The 23228-nt window shown below is 43.8% G+C and overlaps 1 protein-coding gene across 1 annotated transcript; it reads left to right on the top strand.

Annotated features, from left to right (window-relative positions):
- The first annotated feature begins 835 nt into the window (after positions 1–835).
- dpysl2a (dihydropyrimidinase like 2a) lies at positions 836–19781 on the top strand. Its single transcript, XM_026999760.2, has 14 exons — positions 836–1199; positions 12175–12263; positions 12692–12876; positions 13492–13656; positions 14430–14491; positions 15358–15438; positions 15538–15606; positions 16145–16265; positions 16425–16581; positions 16970–17111; positions 17393–17563; positions 17898–18077; positions 18882–19047; positions 19198–19781. Exons 1-14 carry the CDS (start codon positions 1158–1160, stop codon positions 19287–19289), a joined length of 1722 nt encoding a protein of 573 aa, XP_026855561.2. The 5' UTR covers positions 836–1157; the 3' UTR covers positions 19290–19781.
- The last annotated feature ends 3447 nt before the right edge of the window (positions 19782–23228 follow it).

Here is a 23228-nt window from a genome sequence, read left to right as displayed (position 1 = left end):
GTGTGTCTGTTCTGGGGGAAATCCTTGACAGTGATTTCAGCTTTATCTATCTCACATTTGTATGTGCAGATACTTCAAAAATAGTATTTTCCATAGATTTATTTGACTTCTGATTTTAATTGCGATTATATTTTTGTATATTGTTGTCTCATCTCAGCCCACGTTACATAAAGAATCATCTAAAGCAAGCAATAGACCTACATGAATAAATCCTGGCATGAAATGTAGAATGCAGATTTAAGCACCAGAATAATCAAAAATCCAAAGAAACACAACACAGATGTAGCTATGTATTTAACTTCTATCTCACATGTAACAGGTCACAATGGTATATTTTATTAAGTGTATTTATTTTTAAGACTAAACTAAAATAACTGCCATTCATGTCGGCTAAGGCCAGTTTTGATACAAGCCACACAGAAAGCTAGCATTTATCACTCCTGCCACAAAAGAAGAAAATGAAATTTTGACACCTGAGCTGAAACATATTTTCTGAGCAACCTATGGAAGAAATGCTCAACAAAGAATAAGCTTTGACCCACATTAGACTCCACCATTCACGTTTGACTATAGAGATGGGCGAATATGTTTGGCTCCAGCTAGATTGCTGTGTGAAGAATGCAACCACTTTTTTCATAGCCTAGTTTATCTCAACTCGAAAAGCAAAATAAGTGCAAATCGCTTTTGGTCAAAGACCTGTCTAGGCAACATCCCCGAGGCCGATTTGGGGTTGGGGATGTTCTGCGTACTCGCCGGTGTCTCATGAAATAAAATAACGCAACCGGGGTGTTCGTCTATGGAGGCAGGGCGGGGCATTGCGCATGCGCGGTGGCCTTCGCCGTGGAAACCTCTCCCTGTCGGCGAGCCGTCTGCATCGTTTTGGCGCAGCGCAGGAACGTGGGGTAAAGGCTGTCACTGTACCCGCAGGGATATCTCTCCATTCATCAATTCACGAAAGGCACATTTTTATTTATTTAATTTTTTGCGAGCTACTGGCTTTGGGGTTTTTTTTAGCGTGTGTTGCGAGCAAATACAAGGGCGTCAACTGTTAAAAAACCCCTGTAAAAACCTCATCAGCATCACTCCTTCAGTAGCTTTGCGGTTCGTCCCAAAGGCGAGGAAACAATACGCACGGAGGGTCCGCAATCGCCGTCGAGATGTCCGGATACCAGGGCAAGAAGAATATCCCTCGCATCACTGTGAGTATTTAAGGATGTGAACTGACGAACGACCGATTTAAATAAATAAATAAATCGAAGACCATGTCTATTGTGGAATCGCTGGTGCCGAAATGGTGGAGGAGAGGGTTGAAGCTTTAAGATGATTTGGGGACCCTGGTCGTTGCAGACACCCTGTTGAAATCACAGCGCGGTATTGAGCCTAGATTCAGGATTAACCCGCTCCGTTTTCGAGAAATGAAGGCGTGATTTGTGTCTTCGTGTCTGAAAGCAGTGACATGCCATCGCCTCCCATGGTTCGGATCAATTATGCCATTGAAATTGCTTCGATTCCTGAGCTATGTGGAATTATTTTTCTTCGAAATTCAACGCACCATGCATGGGTTTGGATCCTATAGGCCTGCTGGCAAATCCTTTTGAACGTCGTATGGGTGGTTCGGAGCCCAAACTGGCTACAATCTAGTATAGATTATAACCTATACTCAACATTGAAAATGAAAGCCATAGAAAAGCCCAACCTGGCTGCTACAAATGTTAATTTGATGCACTGGATAGTGGTATTTCCAAACCCCTTCTAGGTTAACTAATTTCGAAAAGAATCTCAGTATGTTCCGTGCTGTACTGCAGTGGAAAATCCTTGAAAACAGCGACCCTGCAGACGCTTAAAGCACACACCTTGAAACATCCGTTTTCTAATGTAAAAGCCATACTCACTTCAGCTGCCTCTCATATAATAGCCTTCCCTCCTACCGCCACTGAACGTCTAGCGAGCTGTTGTGATAATCGTATTAAATGGAGAAACTAGCTGAATAAAGGTCCTCTTTTGAAAAGTAGGTCAGTGGATGCAAACTGTATTTCACGGCTCAAGCTGTAGCATAAACTACATTTTCTGTGCTAGCACAGTGCCCAGAACACCACTGTGTGCATTAAAGCTTTTTTGAGTGTCTGGACTGGTTTTCCTAGTATCTTAGGCGAGGTGTTGATCAGATCTTGAGACAGAAATTAAGGGTGGCCAGATTGGTAAAGAAGAGAGGAGGTCTTCCAGGCCTGTGCTATTAGAGCTTGCCCACAGTCTCTGAGCACATATTCAGCCATCTTAAGGCCTGGGGTTCCAGCTGCCTAGCAGGTAGCTGCTGGTCATCCCATCTTTAGACGGTAGATCTTAACGATCCACTACTTGATGCATCAATGTGTAGTGGTAGGTCAAACGACCAAAGAATACTCAGAATATTTGTACCATACCTAATACGTTCATCAGTATTAAGGTTGGCTCACAAGTGAACAAGTACGGTCCAAACAGCAGCACATTGTTTTCAAAAAAGGTCATGTTTTAAAAAAAAAATAAAAGGCCGTTACCATGAAGTGGTAAAAATCGTACCACATAACAATGTGAATAATCTGCTTTTGGCCACTAGAGGTTGACAGTACAAGTGTGGCGGTGGAGAGGACTCAACTCCCTCCCCAGACCGTTAGACCATCCGCATGGCAGGCGGGCGATCCGACTTTCTTTCTGTCCATGTGTCAGCCTGACATTTTGTGGCATGGCACTGTCTCTCCCACTGTCTGTCTCTTCCTCCCCTGTGTCCCGCTCGTCTCCCTCATCCTCCTGGTCTCTCCGGGTCAGCCTCAGCTGCCTCAGCAGTGTGTGACATTGTCACCTTGTCGCATCTGTACAAATGCACCATGAGCCCCGCCCTTCACTTTCCAAACCGCACACAGGCACACATTCGTTCAGTTCTTTATTTATTCGCTGTTCATTTAAACCACTGTATCACAATTTAAACCACTCTTTCACAATTCCTATCTGCTCTGGCTGCATTGAAATAAATAATGAATAGCCGCCAGCCTTGTTTTATATGTTGTTGTTGTTTTTGCTTGTTTTCATTACTCACCCACAATTTGTCAGCCTACTAAATTAACAATATAAACCAAAATTGCAATATAACAATATCTAATGGCATGGTTTCCATTATCTGGTATTTAAAATATAGCGTAAAAGGGCCAATAAAGTAACCCCAGCTTACATTCAAAACAAGCCAGAAGTGCCATATAAATCTATTGAGAAGTTTAACCGCTGGATTGTTGTACCTCATTGAGTGCAAGCATACCATGGTAAATAGCGCAGAGTCTCATCGTAGCAGTGGTTAAAAGATCCCAATTAAGTTAATGAAAAAGCCAAAAATGACATTGCAGAGAAAAGTAATGATTTGAAAATAATGAACTTTGAAAGTAATGCAAAAAACTTTTTTTTAAAAAGACGTGTCACCACAGTGGCTGTGCTCCTGAAATCGACATCGCTGCTAGCTGGACGCACTTACTCTTACTTTTATGTTGCTTGTAGTTTTATGTTACAGCTGTTTTGGAATGCTGAAATTAAAAATATTTCCATATTCTTAAGATAATTTACCTCATTATCAGTATATTATATTATTATTGATAGAGTGTGTTGTAGCAGGGAGATTAATTTGACTTGGACCTCATCATTACAGGAAAGGCATGCAAGAAAATCTCCACAGTTAGGTGAGCAGACATCTGGTTTGTGAAAAAGTCTATAGAAATATTTTGCTTCTCAGTCAAGAAATGTTTTATTAATGGTGAAAATGAGCCCTATATGCTACCTCTGCAGTCAGCCAGAAATTATTTTGCAAATGCGTCTCTATCTAATCTATAGTATCATTGATGTTCACGGGGGTCCATGGGGGGGGGAAGCTTTTTTTGTGTGTGATGGGTGATATTGTAGACTTTTATGGAACGAATTTTGTTTTTTTTTTCTGTCGATACCCAAAACCTTTCAGAATTTATTAAGATCAGAAACATACCGTCTGAGAATGGACTAATATCCTCTGTGGGTCTACGAGTGACCCATGAGCTACAAGACACCACTTACATTTATGATGTGACAAAGATGTTTTCCATCTCGTAATGGTTCTACCAAAGAGGCAAACCCATAGTGATTAGTACCGGATGTCTTAATTATGACATGTGGTAATAAGTGCTTCATTAGAGCTTTTTCCACTGCATGAAATGTTATCATGGCTGATTTCCTCCATAGAGTTTTTCTACTTTGTAAGCTTTCAGAAGATGAATTTTAAATATCTGTCCACTTAAAGTGATGTCTTTTATGTTGCCAGTTTGCTTATTAATTAGGCATTTAGTTTTATATCTACTTTTGTAAACATGCAGATTACACAGAGTTCAAATGGCTGCCTCGTCTTGCTTATAGCACATTAAATGACAGTTAGATGGGAAATTGACCAAAACTTGCTTTGGAGTTCTTCCCAGAACTTCCCACTGCTTCCATGGACATGTTCACAGAGTCCCATAACTGTGACATACCTCAGCAGAGTTATTTCAGGACACCTGGCTTTAATTTTGCAATTTATGTCTTTTGGTTTTTTTTATATATATATATATATATATATATATATATATATATATATATATATATATATATATATATATATATATATATATATATAATATCTATCAGCTTAAAAAACTTTCCCTTTTAAGTCTGATCTGCTAAAGACATTAATTTGTTGGCAGACATGTGTGGCCAGAGGTTCTGTGCTGTGTCTTTGGACAGCTACAAGGCACAAATCCATGTGTAAAAGCAAAGCCAGGTGCACGGGTACACTGTAATGCACCACGAGGAGGGGCGAGCCCCAATCTGATCATGGTAACCCTACACCGTGGAAGATATCTGTGATCCAGAAGAACGCTTGGAAGTGAATATGAAACAAAGAGTCCATTAAAGCTGGCGTGAACGCTTAGGACAACGGCACGCCCAGGAATCCCGAGACCTTCGGCCTAGTTAATAGCCTGGCGTTCCCTTGCATCACGTCGAGTCTCGGCTGCTGCCACTTACTGCTGATAGCAATTTGTGTCCTTTATTTAGAGCAGAAGCCTACTTTTTCATGGCCAGCCGTAACCCAATGTGAGACACCAAATAGCGCACGTCCGCGTTTCCACCGAAATCCGTGTAGGGTTTCTGTTTCGTGGGAACCACAGGGGTTCATTTTGGCATGGGTGGACTCTTCGTAGGCCATTGTGAGCATCCTCCACTCTCCTTAGGGAGGTTTGGCAGAGAGAGGAAGACACATGGGCTAGGGTGGCTGTGGTTCAGCAGGCTACAGGAAGTTCAGCCGAGCACGGGCAGAGGGCGGTCCCTTAAGTGCATCCACGTACTCCACCTACCACCACTCCCACTGCTTCCAAGAGGACCCCTGGGCCTGTACCAGTTACACGGACGGAAGATATTGCAAGCATGTGTAGCCACTTGCGGGGCTGTTATACTGAATGATACCATGTTGGAATGATTTATAGTGGTCACATTACAAAAGATGTAATATCGCTTCTGTGCCAGATTAAACTGAGCAGACATAAACCGGTTTTATGCTTCGAAACAAGCACAACATACTGAATAATGGTGACCTGATGTCATCCAACCAGCACAAAGTCACATTTCATTGTCAAGTCAAATTTATTTATACAGCGCTTTTTACAACAGATGTTTTCACAAACCAACTTTACAGATGTCTGAGTCCAAGCCCCCAGTGAGCAATCCAAGGGCGACAATGGCAAGGAAAAACACACTAGAGTGTGAGGAAGAAACCTTGAGAGGAACCAAGACTCAAAGGGGAGCCCATCCTCCTCTGGTCAACAATGGACACCACAGTAGTAACAGTTGTGAGGTCTGTTGCTGACAACTTCAAAGAGAATCACCAGAAGGTGAACTTTGCTGCAGTACCCAAATAGCAATCCAGACCATCATGTCTAGTGTCTAGATTGTCAGATAGAAACATTGGGAAAATAAATCCAAAAGCTTATGTAGTCAAGGATAACACATATTGGAGTGTAAGGGCTTGTAGAAAATACAGATGCTGAAAGTGGAGTGGTAGCTCAGTGGCTAAAGTACTTGACTAGTTGTAGAAGGTTGCCAATTCAAGTCCCTCCATGGCCAAGTGGCCACTGTTGGGTCCCTGAGGAAGACCCTTAACACTCAGTTGCTTGAATTGTATTCAATCATAATTGTAAGTTGCTTTGGATAAACGTGTCAGCTAAATGCCGTAAAACTATCCATGTTTCTAAAGGTTGTGGTCATTACAAAGGGTTGTGTTTAATTGGTTCAAAATAGCTTTATGATTAAACCAACCAAAGAACATTTTTGAAATGCAAAAACTAATGCTTTTGGCAAAATTTTATGTCAAATCTAATCTCTATAGTCAGGCGTGGAATATGATGAGAGCTTTATCCAGAAACAGGAAGTCATTATGTTCACTCAGCAGTCACTTCCTGCCTGCATGTAATGAGCTCCCATCTTCATATTTTCCAAATGGTACAGTTTTTTATGGGTTTAGAAGCAACTTTAAAGTTAAGCCATAAGTAGTGTGATTACTTTTTCAGTAATGAGTAATCTAATTACAGTTTGATCATTAGTAATGCAAATAATTTCTAACGGATTATAGCAGTTATTTTGCCTGCTCCAACAATGTTCGTTTCTGTCTGGTGGCTCAAAAATAACTATAGAACCAGCCAGATTCATGCGAGCTTCCATTTAGCAGCATCAATAATACTCAACCGGTAAAAGCAATGGAGAGCAGATGCTGAAGAGCTCGGTGCCCTCTGTTTCAAACCCATGTTTGTATTTTGTAACTAGAGCAGCCAAATTTGTCAGCAGAGTGCGAGCGGACATTTTAGAAATGGAGCTCGACTGTGCAGTGTTGCTGTGTGCCACCAACGTCAGTGGGGGCGCTCTCACGGCTCAGGAGAGATGGGTAATAATAACGATGTGACACTCACTACAGCTTTGAACTGCAAAGAATCTTGTTTAGTGGGGGGGGGGGGGGGGTGGGCAAGATGTTTCTTAAAAGATGACACATTTCAGTGTTTTTCCTGTCACTGGGCAGTGTTCATGTAAATCACTTTGAGGTCCTTTTAATATAACTACAAAGCCATGTTTTTCTAAATGTGGCTTCCAGCCAGTGGATTCCAGTGATGTGATGTGATGTGCATTTGTGACCACGATGTTGCTTGTATGAATTTGGGATGAGATATTGGAAGGATGGTTTTGTTTTAACTTTGCTGTAATGGCGCAAGAAGGGGAATCCTTAAACATTCAGTCAGATTTAAATCTTTTTAAGACTGTCTTAGCACTCCATAATTAGCAGTGCTAAATAATGTATAATTACATTGAATAATTACAGTGCTTGGTTAGACTGTGAAGTACTATGTGTGACAGTTGTATTGTTACCTTGCATTCCCTACCCAATCTCATAACAGGGGTTCAGATATGTTACATAATCTTAGCCAAGTGTCAATCTGATTTATTCTCCAGTAGGTCACTGTGCGTAAAAACAATCCAATTAAAGAACCAGAGCTGCCACGTGTGTCAGCAGAACGATGACATTGTGGACGTGAAGCTCAACGAACACGGTACTGTCGTGGTTCATGATCTCCAGTGGTGGTCCTCTCTGTGCCCAGCAGATGCAATACCCATGGGATATCCAACCCAGTGTTGCGTTGAAGAACCACGGCTGCATTTTACATTAAAGTACTGGCAATGAGGCAATATAACCAGACGTGTTATTTTTTCCTTAAACTTGTCATGGTCTCAATTGTTCCGGCCAGAAGGCTGGGCTTGGAGGTGCAGAGGTGCTCGTCTGACAGAGGGAGATTAGTCTGTTTTTAAGCAGCACAAGTTACCAGATCTCCAGCACCATTCTGCAGCCCAGCTCAGAAACGAACCACAACATGAGATGGTGGTGTTCTGTGAACAGACCGGCCTCACCGGCCTCCTCATAAGTTTTTGAACAGTTCAGGATCAAAATGCTGAGGACTGATAGCGTGGCTTTGTTTCATTGTGTTTGAACTCATATGCTTGGGATGATTTACAGTTTAAGTGGTAGGGTTGGCGAAAAGGCAAGAAAAATAAACAGGAGATAGCATTGTGGTTTTTTTCTGTTTGAAAACTATCACTGAGTCTCAAAGGATTTTAACTGTGGGTGTGAAAAGGCAAAGAAACTTTGACATCGCAGGAGCCATTGTGCACATAGATGCAGAGGTGTAACTAACAAAATTAAGGGGCTTTGGATGTTCTCAGTGGTATGAGCGTGGGGCAGCCAAGGGGCTGTAAAGGCGAGATTTGGAGTCTGTGTGTGTGTGTGTGTGTGTGTGTGTGTGTGAGAGAGAGAGAGAGAGAGAGGGAGCAAGAGCAGTGAAGCAAACAGAAGAGCTTTGTCCTGTTGAAAACGAGGCCTCATGTCCTGTTTCCTTTCCTCTCCAGCTCACTCCCAGTCACTGGCAGATCACGACGACTCTCAGATCACTAAATATAAGCTCCATTGCTGCATTTTGTCATTTATATATAAGGACAAGGACATGGCATGTGTCTGACGTCTGATGTCACAGCTGGCACCAAGAAAGCTTCACACAGAACACAGAACAACAATCATAGCATGAAAAGTCTGTGAAAGATATTCAGGTGCACTGAACTTTTCTTAGGCTTTGGTAGAACTTCTAGTACATCCAGCAGATCAGATGGAGTCTTGCAAAGCTTTTAGGTGGAACCATCATTTTCAGACTTTTTTTCTGCGTAACCCTGCAATTCCCACATCCAGCAAGGAGATTAGGGTATTGAGTCTCTGTATTCTCAGTCGTGATGAAAGCAGGCTGACAGCACAAGACTTATTGTATGCAACTTCAGCTAGACGTAAATGATCAATGAGAGTGGTAATTCCATAATATTAATTCCATAGCATAATATTTTGAAAAAAAGGCAATAATTCTCTCTCATCTACAAACACAGAATTCCTTTGGAGTGAGCGCTTTCGTGCGGGTTTTCCGTCTCGTTCAGTACGGCTCTGAAGAGGAGCGCATGGTAGAGATATCTGCTTATTAGCAGCCGTCCAGCCGTAGATTAGCACTTATGCAGCAGTTATCGCACTGGCACCGGGGCTTAATTATGGACTGCGATGCAACCAAAAGCATACCCGCCTCTTAACCAGTCCCCTTAGACTCCAGCGGGTGAGCAGCTCTGCTGCTGGATGCAGGTTCACCAGGCTGGTGTGTTCTGGTGTTGATCTAGAAAGGATTGTATGCCCAATGCTGGTGAGGCTTCACCGACTTCACTCCTCCCTCCCAAGATTCCTTGCAGCATCCACACTTCAGGCACCGGGCACGGATCACAGGGTCTCCGGCAGTGATGGGGAGTGATGGGGGTTCACACTTATTTATTGCCCTTTGAACCGCTCGTGCGGACACAAGCAAAATGGCCTCAATTTACATTAATCTAATGCTTAAGATAACATTTGTGTTGGAGTTTGTTACATTAAGCTAATGCTTAAGCTAACGTTTGTGTTGGAGTTTGTTACATTAATGCTTAAGATAACGTTTGTGTTGGAATTTGTTACATTAAGATAATGCTTAAGCTAAGGTTTGTGTTGGAGTTTGTTACATTAAGCTAATGCTTAAGCTAAGATTTGTGTTGGAGTTTGTTACATTAAGCTAATGCTTAAGCTAACGTTTGTGTTGGAGTTTGTTACATTAAGCTAATGCTTAAGATAACGTTTGTGTTGGAGTTTGTTACATTAAGCTAATGCTTAAGATAACGTTTGTGTTGGAGTTTGTTACATTAAGCTAATGCTTAAGATAACGTTTGTGTTGGAGTTTGTTACATTAAGCTAATGCTTAAGATAAAGTTTGTGTTGGAGTTTGTTACATTAATGCTTAAGCTAACGTTTGTGTTGGAGTTTGTTACATTAATCTAATGCTTAAGATAACGCTTGTGTTGGAGTTTGTTACATTAATCTAATGCTTAAGATAACGCTTGTGTTGGAGTTTGTTACATTAAGCTAATGCTTAAGATAACGCTTGTGTTGGAGTTTGTTACATTAAGCTAATGCTTAAGATAACGCTTTTGTTGGAGTTTGTTACATTAAGCTAATGCTTAAGCTAACGTTTGTGTTGGAGTTTGTTACATTAAGCTAATGCTTAAGCTAACGTTTGTGTTGGAATTTGTTACATTAAGCTAATGCTTAAGATAACGTTTGTGTTGGAGTTTGTTACATTAAGCTAATGCTTAAGATAACGTTTGTGTTGGAGTTTGTTACATTAATGCTTAAGATAACGTTTGTGTTGGAGTTTGTTACATTAATCTAATGCTTAAGATAACGCTTGTGTTGGAGTTTGTTACATTAATCTAATGCTTAAGATAACGCTTGTGTTGGAGTTTGTTACATTAAGCTAATGCTTAAGATAACGCTTGTGTTGGAGTTTGTTACATTAAGCTAATGCTTAAGATAACGCTTGTGTTGGAGTTTGTTACATTAAGCTAATGCTTAAGCTAACGCTTGTGTTGGAGTTTGTTACATTAAGCTAATGCTTAAGATAACGCTTGTGTTGGAGTTTGTTACATTAAGCTAATGCTTAAGATAACGCTTGTGTTGGAGTTTGTTACATTAAGCTAATGCTTAAGCTAACGCTTGTGTTGGAGTTTGTTACATTAAGCTAATGCTTAAGCTAACGTTTGTGTTGGAGTTTGTTACATTAAGCTAATGCTTAAGCTAACGTTTGTGTTGGAGTTTGTTACATTAAGCTAATGCTTAAGATAACGTTTGTGTTGGAGTTTGTTACATTAAGCTAATGCTTAAGCTAACGTTTGTGTTGGAGTTTGTTACATTAAGCTAATGCTTAAGCTAACGTTTGTGTTGGAGTTTGTTACATTAATGCTTAAGCTAACGTTTGTGTTGGAGTTTGTTACATTAATCTAATGCTTAAGATAATGCTTGTGTTGGAGTTTGTTACATTAATCTAATGCTTAAGATAACGCTTGTGTTGGAGTTTGTTACATTAAGCTAATGCTTAAGCTAACGTTTGTGTTGGAGTTTGTTACATTAAGCTAATGCTTAAGCTAACGTTTGTGTTGGAATTTGTTACATTAAGCTAATGCTTAAGATAACGTTTGTGTTGGAGTTTGTTACATTAAGCTAATGCTTAAGATAACGTTTGTGTTGGAGTTTGTTACATTAAGCTAATGCTTAAGATAACGCTTGTGTTGGAGTTTGTTACATTAAGCTAATGCTTACGCTAACGCTTGTGTTGGAGTTTGTTACATTAAGCTAATGCTTACGCTAACGTTTGTGTTGGAGTTTGTTACATTAAGCTAGTGCTTAAGCTAACGTTTGTGTTGGAGTTTGTTACATTAAGTTAATGCTTAAGCTAACGTTTGTTTTGGAGTTTGTTACATTAAGCTAATGTTTTCATTGGCGTTTGCTGTAATAGTTGATAATACTCCATTAACACTGCATTCGTTTTACATTCATAGAGAGTCATGGCCAATTAATGAGGACAAAGAAAATGTCAAAGAATTCCATTTATTTATTTATTTAATATTTTAGCTTGGACTGTTTTGCATTCCATGGTACATGGCTTTCAGGATTGTAGATAGAGTGAGTGATATGGGTGATGTTACAGTATCGAGATGCTTAATTAATGTAATTTATACCGTTTTACAGGATAAAACTGACTTTGGGTTTAGAGGTTAACATTTTCATTTTCAAATCACAGCATTTTCATCAATAGACTAGACCGAGTAAAGTTATAACAATTGGTCCTCGAATCAAAGATATGATGTAATATGAGGCGTTCTGTCCTCAAACTGCTTTTTCCACAATGTTCATAACAGTGCTTCTCATCTACCAGCTCACTGCACAGTGAAGAACCTTACAGTAAAACACTCCTCTTAAAACCGCCTTGAAATGAATCCAATCTGACTGCAAATTCATGAAGCCTGAAGTTGTTTTGGGATTTTTTTGTAATTTGCTGGTGAGGCAGAAGTATTTCTCTGTTTAGTCTGGTACCCCAAGAGTCCAAATTAAGCTCGGTATGCGACGGATGACATCAGGGTCTTTGTCGTCGTGCTGAATTAACAGGTGTGCCCAGCTGTTGTGAGTGAGATCGGAGCTGTGTCATGACCCTCCCCCCCCCTCTCCCACAGAGCGACCGTCTCCTAATCAAAGGGGCGAAGATCGTGAACGATGATCAGTCCTTCCACGCCGACATCTATATGGAGGACGGGGTCATTAAGTAAGTCGAAATGCGTCCTTGGACTTCGCCAGTTGTCCTCATGGCTCATCTGCCTCTCTGTCACGCAAGGCCTGACAGTAAAAGCTTTTAGACAAAAACTCCAGTCTAACCAGATCTAACATCCAATCTAACATTTGGAGCACATTTATTTATAGTGCAGTCCTGCAGGGATGTGGAACAGGATTCAGACACTGGGTGAATACTTACAGCCTTTTTGGGACCAGCTGTATGTTCTCTCAGTATTAGCATGCCTCCACATAAGAATGCAAACAGGATAAGGAGGGGGGAGAAAATCCTTGGAAAGGTTTTACCCCATATCTTCCCTCATCAATTCTTTTTTTTTTTCTGTCTGTCCATTTATTTACCCCTGTTCCACCCTCTAATGCCTTGTTCTGCCCCGCTCCTGCATTCTTCCTCCCACGTTTCAGGCAGATCGGGGAGAACCTCATCGTTCCCGGAGGGGTGAAGACCATCGATGCCCACGGCGGGATGCTGATCCCGGGAGGCGTCGACGTGCACACCCGCTTCCAGATGCCCGACCGGGGCATGACGGCCGCGGACGACTTCTACCAGGGCACGCGCGCCGCTCTGGCCGGAGGCACCACCATGATCAGTACGTGAGACTCGGAGTAGGCGGTGGAGCAGACGACGCGCAGGGCAGCTACTTGTAGAGGAGAGAATCTCTCCACGCTGGGTTCCAGTGGGACTGCGTGGTATGCGCGAGGCCACAGCAGATGTCCAATCTGGGTGGATATGAGGAGCAGAAGTGCAGCAAGCCAGCTGACTCACACAGGCGGCTTCTGCAGTGTGCGCATGCTTGTGTGTGTGGGTGTGGGTGTGTGTGTGGGGGGGGGGGGGGGCGCGTGTGTGCGTACGAACGTGCATGTGTGAGTGGGGGGGGTCCGTTCCGTCAGGCATGTGCAAAACGTGACAGCAGTGTACCAGTCTGCACAGGCCAGCAGTGCCTGGAGAGCGCTTCCGGCCCGCGGTTCCCCCGGCCCCCTACTGCACTGTATGGCTATACCACCCCCTTCCCCCCAACATTCTCAGCTCATCTCTCTGACTTCCTTTCTTTGGCTGGTAGATGAAAGGCTGATTAGGCATGGGATGCAATGCCTAGTCCTGGCAGTACTTCAGTGACCTGAAATGCTGACAGATCGGTACCACATAGTAGCGAAGCTGACTGAATGTGTGTGTGTGTGGGTGGGTTTGTGTTTGTGTGTTGCAGTGGATCACGTGGTGCCAGAGCCTGGTGTTAGCCTCATGGCAGCCTTCAACCAGTGGAGGGAGTGGGCCGACAGCAAATCATGCTGTGACTATTCACTCCATGTGGATCTTACCGAGTGGCACAGTGGAATTCAGGAGGAGATGGAGGCCCTGGTGAAGGACCACGGTACCTCACACACACACACACACACACGCACACGCATACACACACACGCACACACACACATGTGCACACACACACACACACACACCCACACACACACGCATACACGCACACGCATACACACACACACGCGCGCACACACACACACACGCACACGCATACACACACACGTACACACACACACGCACACACACACATGTACACACACGCACACACACATGTACACACACACACACCCACACACACACACCCACACACGCACACACACGCATACACGCACACGCATACACACACACACGCGCACACACACACACACACACACACTCTCACTCACACACACACACACACACACACCCACACACACACGCGCACACGCACAGACAGACATACATTCCCACCTCTCCATAACCGCTTTTCACAGTTTCACACAGCATTCCAGGAAATATAATACATGGATGAGGGCTAAATCGGAATGCATGACACATTGTGATTGTAATGCAGTATGTTCTGTGAATGTTTTAAAGTTGATTTTGCAGTAAGCCTTCCTCTTCATCGGGAATTACGCAAGAATTAACAGATGCCACTAACTCTGAACCTAACCTTTTCCCTATTTTATCTCTACACAGTGTAATGGATGTATTCATACCATTATTTTCCCAGCAGAGATTGTTTGTATCTCTTGTACTTTGGTGTAAACGTATATTAGAAAGGTTAGTTTTTCCTATGTCGTCTTGCAAAATTCTGATATTCTGCATGTGTGCTCTGCATCTGTGTAGGTGTCAACTCCTTCCTGATCTATCTTGCATATAAGGATGTTTTCCAGCTTAATGATTCCCAGGTAGGATCATGAAGCATTTAAGCAAGGTGTCTGTAGTTGTTTTCACCACATAAGTAAGATACCCATTAAATACTGTTAAGAGGGCTTAGCCCGTTAGCGTGTGCAGAGGGCTTCTCCTGCGCTCTCCGTATGTCCCGTCGCTGGCCAGCTGAATCTAACTCGCCGAGAGCATTTTGACACACTCTTTATTTAGCAGGGAAGGGCCGAGCGTACTTAGCAGGTGGTCTCTGGGGATTTGCCCAGTGTGCAGCTGCAAACCTCCTCCAGATCCAGAACATGCGAGGCAGTGAGGATTAGTGTCAGCAGTAGGTTGGGGCTTGTCTACAGGTGTCTACTCGGGAGGGTCCTGCAGCGCCTGGTGTTAGCTGGTGTTGCCCGCTGTTGTTCTTTGTAGCACACTGTGTCAGACCACAGTCCTGGAGGGCTGTAGCCCTGTGGTGCTTCGCATTATGCCAAAACAGCTCATCGGCGTCTCACCAAGCTGTCCATGCGCTGAAACAGGGTGCTGCTGTTCTCTGGCAGTCCAGTACCATAAGCTAGTGATCAGTACAGTTTATTTATCACGTGTGAAAATATGATACGTTACTCGTTACAGACATGGTTTTATTTCTAGATCTGCCTTTACACATGGTATATATGTTTAATAGAAAGTAATGATTTCTGCTGATGGTAGAGAGATGATGACTCTGCTAATCGTGCTGGCCAGTCTGGCGAAACGAATCGTCTGCACAGTAAGGCCAAAGCCAGGCAGCCCGTTGCTTTGTTTGATCAATATTTCCCGTCATAGCTGTCCGTGTGCTTTGTTCTTCCCTCACCCCCTGCCGAAATCTCAGCATCTGGCCGTTGTGTGTGTGTTTCCCGTGCAGATGTACGAGGTGTTCAGCGTGATCCGAGACCTGGGAGCCATCGCCCAGGTGCACGCGGAGAACGGAGACATCATTGCCGAGGTACCGCACCTTCGTCCTCCGCCCGCGGCACGCGCGTGGGTCGCCCCGCGTTCTGCCCGCCGGCTTTCGCTCTAACGGCCTTGCTGCTGTTCATTTCAGGAGCAGAAGAGGATCCTGGAACTTGGCATCGCTGGGCCGGAGGGTCACGTCCTCAGTCGCCCAGAGGAGGTAGGACACCTGCACCTTGTCAGGACAATCGTGGTTATATGTGATGTAGTGGAACACCCAATGCCTCCTGCTTCTATGAACTTTAGAGAGACCTTTTTTTTGGGGGGGGGGGGTTGTTTGTTTTTTGCAGATTGTTTTTTTCAAGTGTTAAAATATAATAAGTACAAATTTATAATAGGAACAAGGAAAAAAGTAAATCATTGAATTATACACGTCTGAATGACCTACGTGCATTTCGAAACAAATTAGCATAACTGGGTTGTCTTTCTTGTTCCATTTTGAATCTCATGGATCAAAACATGACTACTTAAGTTCAAGGCCAGATAACGTGCCATTAAACTATCTTTGCCTCCCAGCTCTTTTCGTCTTTGGGGCCATTGGTCAGTAGTCGGAGACACTTTTGGGCCCCTTTAAATGGGGCCGTTGGCCTGCAGACGGCAGCGTCAGCATTCCTGAGCTGCGGCGCGCAGGATTACCCAGGAGCTCCTGTTGTAACTCAGCCTGAATGTCTGCTGCTCAGTGTGTGCCGCTTTTATAGGTGGAGGCCGAGGCGGTCAACCGTGCGGTAACTGTGGCCAATCAAACCAACTGCCCCCTCTACATCACCAAGGTGATGAGCAAGAGCGCTGCAGATGTGATCGCTCAGGCTAGGAAAAAAGGTGACGTCATCGCTGGGGGGGGGGGTTGAGTGGGTGATGATTGCCGTGCTACAAAATCCTGTAATTCAGTCATGAGTTGGTCTCCACGTATTGCGAGCGTTTGCTGGCGAGCGCGCTGCCGGGTCGCTGAAGCCTCGCTGTCGCCGCTCTGCCCTGCAGGCACCGTGGTGTACGGGGAGCCCATCACCGCCAGTCTCGGCACCGACGGCACCCACTACTGGAGCAAGAACTGGGCCAAGGCCGCCGCATACGTCACATCTCCACCCCTCAGCCCCGACCCCACCACGCCTGACTATCTTAACTCCCTGCTCTCCTGGTGCGTGCCGTACACACGGCCCAGTGGGAATGTAGGCAGCACAGTGTGGTTGATGGTGTAATGCAGGCTTTGAACACTAGAGGGCGGCCTTTTACCTCGATGCAACACGACCTGTGTCTTGAAAATTCTGCTAATTCCGCACCAGGTTATCAAATCTTGCTAAACGAATTCATTATTCAGTTGACATTTGACACAAATATATACACAAAATATACTGCCGTACTTGTTAGAGTGCCTGCATTTTTATACTTTTCATCAAATGAACAGAACACATTTTGATACCAGGAACAGCCGTTCAGCTGCCTTTTAGTGCTCTGCGTAGTCTGAGTGGTTCGTTTCCCTGCTTGGAGGATGTCTCTACTTATTGCTTGTGTCTGTGGCTGCACAGTGGTGATCTGCAGATGACTGGCAGCGCTCATTGTACCTTCAACACCTCCCAACGCGCAGTAGGCAAAGACAACTTCACCCTCATCCCAGAGGGCACCAACGGCGCTGAGGAGAGGATGTCAATCATCTGGGACAAGTGTGTGGTGAGTGCACGCCTACGGGTCACGCGGTGCATTTACGCTACTCAGATCGATAGACTCCTTGGACTTACCAGTGGGTGCTGTTTTCAGTTTACTCAATTATTCTCCACTAATATTTCCCTCATTAAATAGGATTTGTGAATCAGTTGTTTACTTTACATAAATTTGATTTGGGTCAAAACTTAATTAGGACCGCTTACGTTACACTTCCATTAAGAAATAATGAAATTTTCTCTTTTTAGTTAAGGCACTTTGTACTTAGAGTGGCTTTGTCTTTCTTCCAGGTGACAGGTAAGATGGACGAGAACCAGTTTGTGGCTGTGACCAGCACCAACGCAGCCAAGGTCTTCAACCTGTATCCCCGCAAGGGCCGTATCGCTGTGGGCTCGGACGCTGACCTGGTGCTGTGGGACCCCGATGTCACCAAGATTATCTCTGCTAAGAGCCACAACCTGGTTAGAGCGCGCCTGCACGCACATTTGCTTACAGCTGTTAAAAAACTTTGGTCCCAGTATCCACACTTAACCTTCAGTGTAAGACCATTTCTACATGCATGCTAACCTTCAGTACAGACCAGTTACTTCTACCTACAGTTCCCCTACCAACAGTGCATCAAAAAGCTTGGATTTGCTCAATTTGATTTGCACTCAGTTATTCAGTTTTTTTTAAATTTACGATTGTCTTTTCACTGCTGTTTTTTGTTCTCTCTCGCTCTCTCTCTCTCTCTCGCTCTCTCTCTCTCTCTCTCTCTCTCTCTCTCTCTCTCTCTCGCTCTCTCTCTCTCCGTAGGCCGTGGAGTATAATATCTTTGAGGGCTTAGAAGTGCGTGGGGCTCCCATGGTGGTCATCAGCCAAGGAAAGATTGTCCTGGAGGATGGAAACCTGCACACCACAGAGGGCTCAGGGCGCTTCATCACCCGTAAGCCCTTCCCTGACTTCGTCTACAAGAGGATAAAGGCTCGCAGTAGGGTAAGCGTCTGAGCCGCCTGCCCCAGGTACGCCGTGCTGCAAGACAGAGGTGTTTCTTGTGTGTTGGCAACATCATGCGCATTTCTGTCATCTGTGGTTGTTTTGATGAATCAAGTCTGCTAGGAAGCTCTGGTCTGAAGATAATCGGTTGTCAGGAAGTTCTGTTCTGAAGTTGGTCAGAAATATTTTGGTGATTTTTTTTTTTTTTTTTTTGGGTGTGTATTTTTCTTGATGTCCACTTGCAATGTTTGTGTGGTTTTATGTTCCAAAAAATGGGTCATAACTCATTTTTGCTCAACTGTTTGCCGACCTCCATTTATCCCTTAGAATGAAATAGGCTGTTACTGCGCCTTTAAGGTGGATGTAAGATAACCGAGCTCTGTTCTGATTGGCTGCCTGGTATGGCGCCTCATTCAAAAAGCACTCAGAGCTTAAACACACCTGAGAACTGCAAAGTAAGTGGGCAGAACTAAACTGCTACAGGCTGACTAGGTGGAGGTATGTAAATGAGTGTTTTTGTGACGTGAGAGTGACATTTCAAAACACGCTGCTTTTTCAGGTCAGATCCCATATTTGGACTGTGTCTTTTAAAACATTTACATATTACTTCAAAATTCTTTCTTTCAATAAAGCGAGGTAAATTCAGTTTTCCCTGATAGGATCATTTCATGTAATGAAATTGGAACTGTTGTAATACAAATGTGCCTGTGTTCACAAGAAGGTACCAACATGTCCACTGCCTCATACCCCTAGCTTTACTTCTCTCTCTCTAGCTGGTAACAGGATTGTCTTCTCTCTCCCCAGCTAGCAGAGCTGCGAGGGGTCCCTCGTGGTCTTTACGATGGTCCTGTGTGTGAGGTCACTGTCACACCGAAAATAATGACCCCTGTCACCTCCAACAAGACCTCTCCAGCCAAACCTACACCTCAACCTATTCGCAACCTGCACCAGTCTGGATTCAGCCTGTCTGGTCAGTGGTAGCCTCGTTATGCCTCAGGCATAAGGGCATTTCAGCCATGCGGTGATCCTGTCATAACTAGCCAATGGCCTCTTATTTTTTGGTACGTCGTTCTTGAGGTTTTCTGTCAGATCAACCTGTTTTACTCCCTTTTTTTTTCAGGAGCTCAGATCGATGACAACGTTCCTCGCCGCACCACCCAGCGCATCGTGGCGCCCCCTGGTGGCAGAGCTAACATCACCAGTCTGGGTTAGACTATCCCCTTGCCCAGCCCAGCAAGGAAGGGGTGGGGAGGGGGTGTCGAGAACCACAGGCCCTCGCTCTGCCAATGGGACCCCCCGCCAAGCCCCTGTGAGCACCCCCACCTCCCCATATTACAGCAACCGCCGATTTCCCCCCTCCTCAGCCTAATCGTTTTATAGTTGCCCTGCCATTTGCCTGAACACACACAAAAAAACACTTTATTTTCAGGATTTGAAAAGGAACACAAGACATTAACCTACCTTCCACAAAAGTCTTTGGATTGTTTTTGTTTTATATGAGTTGGGTTTTTTTTGTTTGTTTGTTTGTTTTTTAAGACAGAAAGTCAAGCGGATCAAAACTGAATTTGTTTTCTTATTTATTGTCACTGTATGGAACACAAAGCATGTGGGCAAAGGTCTTGTGTTCCTCATTATACTTCATTCATTCAACGCAATGCCATTGCTTCAGCAAAAGCCTTTGGGGCTTTTTTTGGGGGGGGGGGGGGGCGGGGCAGTTAAGGAACTCGGTTAGCTAGGTGTTATGTTGCACTTCCTTTCATTTCAGGTCAGTGTTTTTTATTGTGTCGCCAGCTCACTTGTGGATCGCTCACTTTGGTCTTCCTCCTGCCTCATTTTTGCCCTTCTGTACTTCTGCGTACCGTTGTTTTAAGTAGGCTATTCTGGTCTGAAAATTCTCGCGACTTTCTGCAGTTTTGGGGTTAAACTATTTACTGCCCCTTTCTCTATTCAAGGTTGGGAGATGAGAGTGGGGGTTATGACAGACATATAAAGCAGTAAGAACCAGTCCTGGCTGAATTAAAGAAAAAGAAAGACCAGAGTCCTTTTTACTCCTCTACACCTCCCCATTTGTGCCCCAGCCCTTCTATAGTCATCAAAGGGATAGAAGGTTACCATGGCAACTACCCCTCTACACTTGGCATGACCGTTTCTTGGTGATGACAGCCGTGCTGTGGGTGGGTTGTTGCCCCTAGTGACCTCTTTTCACCAGGTGCTATTCCCCCAGCGCTGTTCGTGTGGGAGCGGGCTAAGCGGCTCATCCCACCATTTCACAGCCTGAGGTGTTTTTTTGGGGGGGAGGGCTAATCATCAGCAAGCTTCCCCTCACCATGTCTGTCAGGATAAACCCTCTCTCCCTCCCCCGACCTTTACTGTATGGATGTTTCCATGGTGTTCCATCAGCCATAGTAATCTCGGAACAAGTTGGTCTGGCATGTGTAGAACTGATCCTGTGAAAAAGCTCATTTGATCCATCTTGTTAACTGGGAATGTTTTTACTTTCAAATCTGTTTTCTTTGATGTCACATTCACTTGCCTGCCTGTTCGCTATATGATACAGTTCTTGATGGCTGTCTGTGAGTATTGTTATTATGAACTAAGGATTTCTTATAGAAAAAACATGTACAGAATTCATCCCACTGCCTCATTCTGACAGTTATAATGAAACATTAGTGGTTGGAGACACTGACTTCCACCGCTGACTTAATCCCAAAAATGCAATATTTAGCGTATTCCTGGAGAGGTGCTAATCTAAAATAGCATTATGGGGTTATAGACTCAACATGCCCACAGCATTGTGTAGTATTACTCCTCACCTTTTTATACAAGCAGCCCTTTCATGCTCATGGGAAGCGCAGTCCTGAGCAGTAACTCCATCCCACCTCGGTTATCTGCTCATGGTATATGCTGATCCGTGACAGAAGCTGGTAGTTTGGTGCTGGTTCTTTAAACTCTGCAGTCCTCCAACTTCCATGCCTCGTCATGTAAAGATCTGAATTTCTGCTAGTCGTGATGTCCGTGGATTGCAGAGAGGAAGGTATATTTTAGTGTCTTTTTTTAGTTTTATTTTTATGAATTGTTGTTGCCCTTTGCCATCCATTGTTGAAGGTAAAAAAAAAATGTTGACAGTGTATGTTTTGTAGGCTACTGGGATCTTCAAAGGTTTTCTCTGTCTCTGCGAAAGCTTTGTATCCCATAGGTGTTTATTGAAATGATTTTAAGTATTAAAAAATGGAGCAAACTTTCAGGTCTTCTGTCTGATTCCTGTATAAACCTCATTATTCCTGCTTGGAAAAGAATATTGGAAATATCCATTGTGCTCTGTCGCTCACCTGGTGGTACATGCAGAGCAACACCAAGCTCATGGGGTTTTTTTCCCCCAGGGAGCACACATACCGTAATACTGATAAACATGAAAGTCACCCTGGATACAAACATCTGCCAAATCATGTAAAAGTAGCTTTATTTAGTGTTGACCGAGTTTGACCTTTCATATCCTTAATGTTTTAAAGGTAAAACGTTACAGTTTTGAAAAATGCAAATATTCCTATAAAAACTTTTTAGAAAATTTTGATGGGACAAACTTACTGAAACATTTACTCTTCACTTAGTATAATTCTTGCACTATAGTAATTTATATCTATGCTTAGAATGCACTCACGGGGGCGCCATAATTCGACAACGAGCGTGTCCTTGTACTCTATAAACGCTCGATTTGAGGTGGTTAGTTCATTTGTAACTGCAGGATAGTGCCTTATGGCAGTCAAGGGAATATCGGATTAAGACACCGGAGACTGGTTGAGGTGCTATGATTGCTAGGAGCTGAACCAAGACAAAGGTGCAGGGAGTGAACTACCCCCCCCCCACCCCCACCCCCACCCCCCCACTGTGGCAACCTTGACTTGTTACCCTCCTTCCTACCCTCGTCTTTCCCTGAGACTAGACCCCTATCTACACCCGTTTGGGGACTGGTTTTTGCCTGTGCATTGAGCACAATACACTCTGGAGGATGAACGTGGATATTTAACCGCTGGTGTGACATCTCATTAATTAAAGGCAACTGAACAGCTTTCAGAGATTCACAAGCAATATTAAGATGTGTTTTTTTTATAAATATGGGCTGCGTTCAGGCAGACGCTGCCATTTTTCTAATCTGCTGTGGTCTGTAGTTTTGTTCTCATGCTTCTTCTCTATGTCTGGAGCGAAGTGTGTGTTCCTCCCATGAGAAGACTACTTCGCCCAGACTGAAATCGCCTCCCACCTCATGGCATCTGACGCCTGTGCCGTGTGTCCTTCAAAAGCCGGCAGGCTTCCCGCGTCTGTGATAACGGTGCTGCTCTCAGGCAGCGTTGCTATTACATTACTGACCTGTTCATGGTGTCCATACCGAAACTCTAATCCAAATTCTAGTGAGATCCATTGCAGAAATGTGACTTATTTCACATAAAGTAACAAACCTCACTGACGGTACTGTACATTCCTGTCACTGTTGTGGTTTTCGGTACTTCACTGCTGCCCTGTTTTCACTATAATCCATAATGAGGGCAACATTTCATTCTTCGTACTCTGTCAGCTTTGAAACATAGGAAAGCATAGGGCTCCTACACATTTATCCCTTACTCTATTCATCTATAAACTGTTAAAGACTTTGGCTCAAGTTTCCATTTATCAGACGTTCAAGAGTGCCCAGATGTCAGACTGATTCTGTTTGGCTAATTATTCAGTTTCATTCTTTAAATTACTTACTTATATACTTACTTACATAACCTATATGCTAAAATGTATTTAGCCACACATTTTCATATGAAAACACCCACTGAAACCTATGCTTACAAACTATAGCTTTGTGGTGGTTTTATCTGTTATTTAGCATATCTCACTGAGTTTGTTTGACCCTGTTTCCCTGTGCATTTTATTAGAAAGTGGGTCCTTATTTTCTCTGCACATTTTTTTGGAAACCTGAGAATCAAACATTTTAAAACTGAAGGTGTTGCTTTTTCATTAATTTCATTATCAACACCTATGGATAGTGGTAGTTCAGTAGTTCAGGTTGCTGGTTCAAACCCACCACTGCCAAGTTGCCACTGTTGGGCCCCTGAGCCAGACCCTTAACCTTCAGTTGCTCAAGCTGTACTCAGCCCTAATTGTAAGTCA

This window comes from Electrophorus electricus, chromosome 23 (genome assembly GCF_013358815.1).
Source record: "Electrophorus electricus isolate fEleEle1 chromosome 23, fEleEle1.pri, whole genome shotgun sequence".
In the NCBI taxonomy this organism is placed as follows: domain Eukaryota; kingdom Metazoa; phylum Chordata; class Actinopteri; order Gymnotiformes; family Gymnotidae; genus Electrophorus; species Electrophorus electricus.
The sequence above is the reverse complement of the archived record's forward strand: the minus strand, read 5'-3'. Positions and strand labels throughout refer to the sequence as shown.